Below are 8306 nucleotides of genomic sequence, written 5' to 3'. Positions count from 1 at the left end.
ATGTGAAATTGATACTGTCGATATCTTTCCAACTATTCCGCTCCAGCCCCCCCCCCCTGTGATCTCTAAGGTACCTGTGCTAGTTGTGATCTCTAAGGTACCTGTGCTAGTTTGTGATCTCTAAGGTCCTGTGCTTAGTTGTGATCTCTAAGGTACCTGTGCTAGTTTGTGATTCTAAGTACCTGTGCTAGTTGGATCTCTAAGGTACCTGTGCTAGTTGTGATCTCTAAGGTACCTGTGCTAGTTGTGATCTCTAAGGTACCTGTGCTAGTTGTGATTCTAAGGTACTGTGCTAGTTGTGATCTAAGGTACCTGTGCTAGTTGTGATCTCTAAGTACCTGTGCTATTGTGATCTATAAGGTACCTGTGCTAGTTGTGATCTCTAAGGTACCTGTGCTAGTTTGTGATCTCTAAAGGTACCTGTGCTAGTTGTGATCTCTAAGGTACCTGTGCTAGTTGTGATCTCTAAGGTACCTGTCTAGTTGTGATCTCTAAGGTACCTGTGCTAGTTGTGATTCTAAGGTACCTGTGCTAGTTGTGATCTCTAAGGTACCTGTGCTAGTTGTGATCTCTAAGGTACCTGTGTAGTTGTGACCTAAGGTACCTGGCTAGTTGTGATCTCTAAGGTACCTGTGCTAGTTGTGATCTCTAAGGTACCTGTGCTAGTTGTGATCTCTAAGTACCTGTGCTAGTTGTGATCTCTAAGGTACCTGTGCTAGTTGTGATCTCTAAGGTACCTGTGCTAGTTTGTGATCTCTAAGGTACCTGTGCTAGTTGTGATCTCTAAGGTACCTGTGTTGTGCTAAGTTGTGATCTCTAAGGTACCTGTGCTAGTTGTGATCTCTAAGGTACCTGTGCTAGTTGTGATCTCTAAGTACCTGTGCTAGTTGTGATCTCTAAGGTACCTGTGCTAGTTGTGATCTTCTAAGTACTGTGCTAGTTGTGATCTCTAAGGTACCTGTGCTAGTTTGATCTCTAAGGTACCTGTGCTAGTTGTGATCTCTAAGGTACCTGTGCTAGTTGTGATCTCTAAGGTACCTGTGCTAGTTGTGATCTCTAAGGTACCTGTTGCTAGTTGTGATCTCTAAGGTACCTGTGCTAGTGTGATCTCTAAGGTACCTGTGCTAGTTGTGATCTCTAAGGTACCTGTGCTAGTTGTGATCTCTAAGGTACCTGTGCTAGTTGTGATCTTAAGTCTATTATGTGTACTCTGTGCTAGTGCCGATGCTGAAGGCCTGCAGTCTGTTTCCAGAGAAGAGGCTGTAGCTGATCCTCTTCTTGTTCCCATCAGGGTACTCGGCCTGATCCTGAGCTACAGACGTACCTGTAGAGAGACAGGGTTAAGACGTACAGAGTACAACATTACCAGGCAGGAATGTTAGGCATTTCAACAAGAATCCAATAGAACATGAACAAACCCAACAGAACATTAACTCATTGGTCACCAAACTGGTCAATCGTGTGTTCAAAACACTAGGAACTCGGATATCTCCGAAATCAGACTTCAGTGTATTCAAGACAACTGGGAACTCGGATATCTCCGAAATCCGACTTCAGTGTATTCAAGACAACTGGGAACTCGGATATCTCCGAAATCCGACTTCAGTGTATTCAAGACAACTGGGAACTCGGATATCTCCGAAATCCGACTTCAGTGTATTCAAGACAACTGGGAACTCGGATATCTCCGAAATCCGACTTCAGTGTATTCAAGACAACTGGGAAGTCGGATTATCTCCGAATCCGACGTCAGTGTATTCAAGACAACTGGGAACTCGGGGGGGGGGGGGGGGGGGGGGGAGGGGGGAAACAAGATCCGACTGGGGAAAGGAGGAGAAAGGGTTGGGGGAGAGAGGGAGGGAGGAGAGGGTTGGGAGAGAGAGGGAGGAGAGAGTGTTGGGAGAGAGAGGGACGAGAGAGGGTTGGTAGAGGGAGGAAAGAAGGTTGGGAGACAGAGGTGAGAGGGAGGAGAAAGGGTTGGAGGAGATGTGATGGTAAAGTTATCCTCTGAGGAATGTAGTATGCCAATATAAAATACATATTGTCCTTCACATAAAGTATTTATTGACATCAATGATGTGTTGTCGTCTGGCACTGTTACCTGAGCTGAGGTGTTTCTGGGCTCTGCAGGTGACAGGTCCACAGCGAACACATGGAAGCTGTACGACGCCCTCTTCTCTCGGTCCACCGGCGACGCCGTTGTGATACGCCCAGTGTTTTCGTCAACAGTGAAAGCGCCCCTCGCCTCTTGACTCAGGAAATACAGAACCTTCCCGTTCTCCCCCTCGTCTGCGTCTGTGGCCGTGACCTGTGGCCGTCACCAATATTAGTTTTTTTGTGTGAAAGTTATGGACCTATTATGACCTAGCTTTAATACTGCAGATAGATTGTAGCTTCCATCAATGTAATTGTCTGTTTCAGGCGAATATATTGATAAAAGTCACCTTGTCCTAAAGAGATTTACGCGGTTATGAAAACGTCACGCCAGGTTAAGCCTGCAAGAAACACAGCCCTTATTTTAAGTGTTTCTAAAAACCCCATACGGGGGAAATATTTATGGTGGGAAAACGATTGGAACCTTTTCCCTGTTTGACCGCTAGGTTTTATGGGTATTATGACACCTCCCAACCACACATTCAAATGTTGAATACTGAAGTGAGATTGTTGATGGTGTAGCTGCCGCTATCACATTGTATTGGATTTAGTTGCATCTTAACTTAATTTTAACCCTTTTCTTACCTCAACACAAAGGGTGGAGTTGCGATCCTATTGTATTTCATCCTATCTGAACATAAATGATCCTATATCTTACCTCTAAGACTGTCGTTCCCTGGGCAGCCTCCTCTGAGACGTCTACGGTGTAGCTGCTGCTGCTGAAGGATGGACTGTTGTCATTTACATCCAGCACCGTCACCGTCACTGTGGCTGTGCTGCTCAGAGCAGGAGAACCACGGTCCAGGGCCACCACCTCCAGGTTGTACCCAGCCCGCAGCTCCCGATCCAGGGGACGAGACGTGGACAGGGCCCCTGAACTGACATGGAGTTGGAAGTCTCCGTCTGGGTCTCCAGCTATAGGAGGGAGAAGAAGAGAGACAGCTGTCATGGTGACACCAGGTAACATTGACTAGATTTCATTTCAGTTCAGATAGTGAAGTTTTCAATTTCCATGAACATCAGATCTATTCATCATCATCGAGTCGCTCATGAGAGACGGGCTGGTGTCGACCTCTAGAGAGACGGTCTGGCGTCGACCTCTAGAGAGACGTCTGCTGTCCTCAAGACGTTGTGTCGACCTCCTCAGAGAGACGGTCTGCGTTGACCTCTAGAGAGACGGTCTGGCGTTGACCTCTAGAGAGACGGTCTGGTGTTTGACCTCTAGAGAGACGGTCTGGGCTTTACCTCTAGAGAACGGTCTGGTGTTCGACCTCTAGAGAACGGTCTGGGTTCGACCTCTAGAGAGACGGTCTGGCGTTGACCTCTAGAGAGACGTCTGGTGTTGACCTCTAGAGAAGACGGTCTGGCTTGACTCTAGAGAGACGGTCTTGGCGTTGACCTCTAGAGAGACGGTCTGGCGTTGACCTCTAGAGAGACGTCTGGTGTTCGTCCTCTAGAGAGACGGTCTGGTGTTCGACCTCTAGAGAGACGTCTGGTGTTCGACCTCTAGAGAGACGGTCTGGCGTCACCTCTAGAGAGACGGTCTGGTTCACCTCTAGAGAGACGGTCTGGTGTTCGACCTCTAGAGAGAAGGTCTGGTGTCGACTCTAGAGAGACGGTCTGGTTCGACCTCTAGAGAGACGGCTGGTGTTGACCTCTAGAGAGACGGTCTGTGTTGACCTCCAGAGAGACGGTCTGGTGTTCGACCTCTAGAGAGACGTCTGGTGTTCGACCTCTAGAGAGACGGTCTGGTGTTCGACCTCTAGAGAGACGTCTGGCGTCGACCTCTAGAGAGACGGTCTGGCGTCGACCTCTAGAGAGACGGTCTGGCGTCGACCTCTAGACAGACGGTCTGGTGTTCGACCTCTAGAGAGACGGTCTGGTGTCGACCTCTAGAGAGACGGTCTGGTGTGCGACCTCTAGACAGACGGTCTGGTGTTCGACCTCTAGAGAGACGGTCTGGTGTTCGACCTCTAGACAGACGGTCTGGTGTCGACCTCTAGAGAGACGGTCTGGTGTTCGACCTCTAGAGAGAACGGTCTGGTGTTCGACCTCTAGAGAACGGAGGTACGCGTCTGTGTTCGACCTCTAGAGAACGGTCGGGTCGACCTCAGACAGACGTCTGGCGTCGACCTCTAGAGAGACGGTCTGGTGTTCGACCTCTAGAGAGACGTCTGTGTCGACCTCTAGAGACGCTGGTTCACCTCTAGAGACGTCTGTGTTCGACCTCTAGAGAGACGGTCTGGTGTTCGACCTCTAGAAGAACGGTCTGGAGTCGACCTCTAGAGAAACGGTCTGGCGTCGACCTCTAGAGAGACACCCACTCCAGGTCTTACCAGTGATTCTGTCCTCTATGTCCCAGGTCTACATTATCCTTCCTCTGTCTCCAGGTCTTACCAGTGATCCTGTCCTCTATGTCTCCAGTCTCTACCAGTGATCCTGTCCTCTATGTTTCCTGTCTACCAGTGATCCTGTCCTCTATGTTTCCTGTCTTACCAGTGATCCTGTCCTCTTGGCTCCAGGTCTTACCAGTGATCCTGTTCTCTATGTCTCCAGGTCTTACCAGTATCCTGTCCTCATGTCTCCAGTCTTACCAGTGACCTGTCTCTATGTCTCCAGCCTTACCAGTGATCCTGTACTCTATGTCTCCAGGTCTTACCAGTGATCCTGTCCTCTATGTCTCCAGGTCTACCAGTGATCCTGTACTCTATGTCTCCAGTCTTAACCAGTATCCTGTACTCTATGTCTCAGGTCAACTGTGATCTGTCTCCAGTCTTACCAGTGATCCTGTCTCCAGGTCTTACCGGGATCTGTCTCCAGTCCTAACAGTGATCCGTCTCAGTCTACCAGTGATCCTGTACTCTATGTCTCCAGGTCTTACCAGTGATCCTGTCTCCAGGTGTCCTAACAGTGATCCTGTCTCCAGGTCTTACCGGTGATCCTGTCTCCAGGTCTTACCAATGATCCTGTCCTCTATGTCTCCAGCGTCCTAACAGTGATCCTGTCTCCAGGTCTTACCAGTGATTCTTGTCCTCTATGTCTCCAGGTCCTAACAGTGATCCTGTCTCCAGTGTCTTACCAGTATTCTGTCCTCTATGTCTCCAGGTCCTAACAGTGATCCTGTCTCCAGGTCTTACCAGTGATCCTGTCTCTATGTCTCCAGGTCCTAACAGTGATCCTGTCTCCAGGTCTTACCAGTGATCCTGTACTCTATGTCTCTAGTCCTAACTGTGATCCTGTCTCCAGGTCTTACCAGGATCCTGATACTCTATGTCTCCAGGTCCTAACAGTGATCCTGTCTCCAGGTCTTACCAGTGATCCTGTACTCTATGTCTCCAGGTTCTAACAGTGATCCTGTCTCCAGGTCTTACCAGTGATCCTGTACTCTATGTCTCCAGCGGGTCCCGTGTCTGCGTCAGCAGCCCTGACAATACACAGCTCCACGGGGCTCTGGCTCTCAGGGACCTCTAGGCCGTACCAGGGCCTGGCGAACACCGGCACGTTGTCGTTCTCATCCTGCACCAACACACGCACCACCACCTTGGCAAAGTTAGGAGGCAGGCCCCCGTCCCTGGCAGACACTGGTGGGGGGACGGATAGAGAGTGTGAACAGATTGGACTGCAACTTCCCGTCAGTTCATTTGCTGATGTGTTATAAAGAAGGACCAATCACAAGCTGATTCAGTTAAACAAACAAAATGCACGTGGAAAATTTAGCAGACACTCTTATCCAGAGCGATGGGAAGTGAACCCACAACCTGGCATTGCAAGTGTCATACTTTACCAACTGTGCCACACAGCACTTTCTGAGACTATCAATGCCAAGGAATTAACCCCTTTATACATTCTTCCAATCTTTTGAACACTGAACTGGTAGAGGGATTACTCCTACCTGTGAGTGTGTAGTGGTCCTGAGTCTCTCTGTCCAGGGTCTTGGTAGTGCTGATGACCCCTGTCACAGGGTTGATGGTGAAGCCTTCCTCTGTTACACCTCCATATGTCACCTGGCCATTAGAACCTAGAGAAAGAGAGACAGAGAGAGACAGAGAGAGAGAGAGAGAGACAGAGAGAGACAGAGAGACAGACAGACAGACAGAGAGACAGAGAGAGAAAACATAAAAATCACAAAGTCAATATTACATCTCATCTGGACTCTTTTCCTAGTCTCCTCTCCATCATCTGCAAAATACCTGGAATCGGATCACAGGTAGCAACTATTGCAAAGGGCTATTATGAATGTGTTGTTATCTATGCTGTTCTGTCAAGTCATTTTAGATGAAGCACAGGAGATGATGAGAGAGCCATTGAAGGCCACTCAGATGTGTCAAACTAACACACAGCTGAGAGGAACAAACACTAGATTGTAAATCTGTGTTACTGCCCTGACCTTCATCACTAGCTCATTGAACACTGTGGTTGATGGGGGGAATGAATTGGCATTGAAAACCCTCTATATCTCTCTCCCCACCCCCTCTCTCCATTGTTCTGTTCCTCTCTACCAATCTCTGCTAGGTATCACCCTTTCCCTTTCCTTTCTCTCACCCAATCTCTTTCCCTCACCCAAACTAACCTGCCCCCCCCCCCCTTCCTTCTCTCCAAGTTCTTCCTCATTCCATTATTCAACCCCACCCTCCTCTTTCCTTTCTCTGTTTGTCTCTCTTTCCTCTCCCACCCTTTCCTCTCCCTCCTCCTCTCTCTCTCTCTCTCTCTGTGGCATTAAGTTGCCTGGTTGCGTGCTAGAAGCAGAGATGGTTTTTGGCAATCTCACGTATTTAACTTCAGTAATAACTCCTGGGGAAAATTAGAGTCATGTTAACTGCAATGAAACACCTTAAAGTAGACCTAGTAGACCTCATAGATCTGTCCGGGAAAAATATGACTTCAAATATATATTTTTATACTATATATGTGTGTGTTTGACAAGCGAGCACTTACTGTAGATATGGTAATTTTCACGTTTTAATACATGTATAGAATGGGAATGAGAAGAGTAAGGCATGTGTATAAATTCTATAGCAATATAGAGTGGGATAGCGGTCGTGCTTTTGGATAATTAATAGACACCGCAGTAAATAAAACCTAATATAAACATCTGTCTTGTCCAAAATAAGCCATTTTCCACAACGGCCTGCCTTCATTCACTTTGAACTGGACTGTGGGGGGGGGTCCCACACGGTCCCGTGTGGCTCAGTTGGTAGAGCATGGCGCTTGCAACGCCAGGGTTGTGGGTTCATTCCCCACGGGGGGACCAGGATGAATATGTATGAACTTTCCAATTTGTAGGTCGCTCTGGATAAGAGCGTCTGCTAAATGACTTAAATGTAAATGTAAATGGGAGTTGGTCATTCACCCAGTCCTCCAATGACATGGCATCCATGGCATAGTTTGATTGTGTTGACATTCATAGTTACAGTCGTCCGTTTTTGTTCAAAATATTTAAGTCATTGAAACTGAAAGAGCGCATCCCGACTGGAGGCAGCAAACTATGTACCAGCTGGGATTTACAACCTCATAGTCATATTCTTGGACTACCAAATAAATGTATTGGTGGATTATATTAAAAATGCCTTAGTGTACATCATGGAAGTTTGAGTAAAAACTAACCTATTTTAAAAACCTAATATAAAGTTGATTTTGAAGCATAAACTGTGAATTTGATATTTTTGACAGATATTACGATTGTCTGTCTGTTTCACATCTGCAAAGTAGTTAAAACGCTGTCAGTTCCACTTTTTTAAATGAAATATTTAGCCAGTCTTAAAAAGCAATGGACATTCAATAAAGTGATTATTTATTATCCAGCCAGTTCGGATTTGAAGATGGTGTGTTTCGTTTTATTCGGACAGACCCTCCAAGACACAAGAGTGTTTGTGTACCTGCCTTCCCCTTTTGTCTTACCTTGGTCTCTGTCCGTTGCCGTGACGGTGATCACCGTGGTTCCCGCTTCCTGGTTCTCTCTGACCTCCGCCTCTAGCTCCTCCCCCTGGAAAAGCGGCGGCTCATCGTTCACATCAATCACGTGGACAGACAGAACCTGACTGGTGCACAGCTGGGGCATCCCATGATCCTCAGCTATGATGGTCAGGTTAAACACTTCCTGGTCCTCACGATCTAGAGCCTTCAGAATGGACAGAGAGCCTGGAGGAAAGGAG

General features: G+C 47.6%; 1 protein-coding gene across 1 annotated transcript in view; it reads right to left on the bottom strand.

Annotated features, from left to right (window-relative positions):
• Positions 1-8306, bottom strand: part of LOC112074880 (protocadherin-16-like) — a 55024-nt gene that overhangs the window by 32936 nt on the left and 13782 nt on the right. Inside the window, 5 exon segments of the mRNA XM_024141964.2 lie at positions 2102-2308; positions 2813-3069; positions 5526-5735; positions 6047-6172; positions 8053-8292. Of these exon segments, the coding sequence (XP_023997732.1) occupies positions 2102-2308; positions 2813-3069; positions 5526-5735; positions 6047-6172; positions 8053-8292 (1040 nt within the window).

The sequence above is a fragment of the Salvelinus sp. IW2-2015 genome, unplaced genomic scaffold (assembly GCF_002910315.2).
Source record: "Salvelinus sp. IW2-2015 unplaced genomic scaffold, ASM291031v2 Un_scaffold2863, whole genome shotgun sequence".
In the NCBI taxonomy this organism is placed as follows: domain Eukaryota; kingdom Metazoa; phylum Chordata; class Actinopteri; order Salmoniformes; family Salmonidae; genus Salvelinus; species Salvelinus sp. IW2-2015.
Note: the sequence above shows the minus strand (reverse complement) of the source record. Positions and strands in the feature narration are given on the sequence as shown.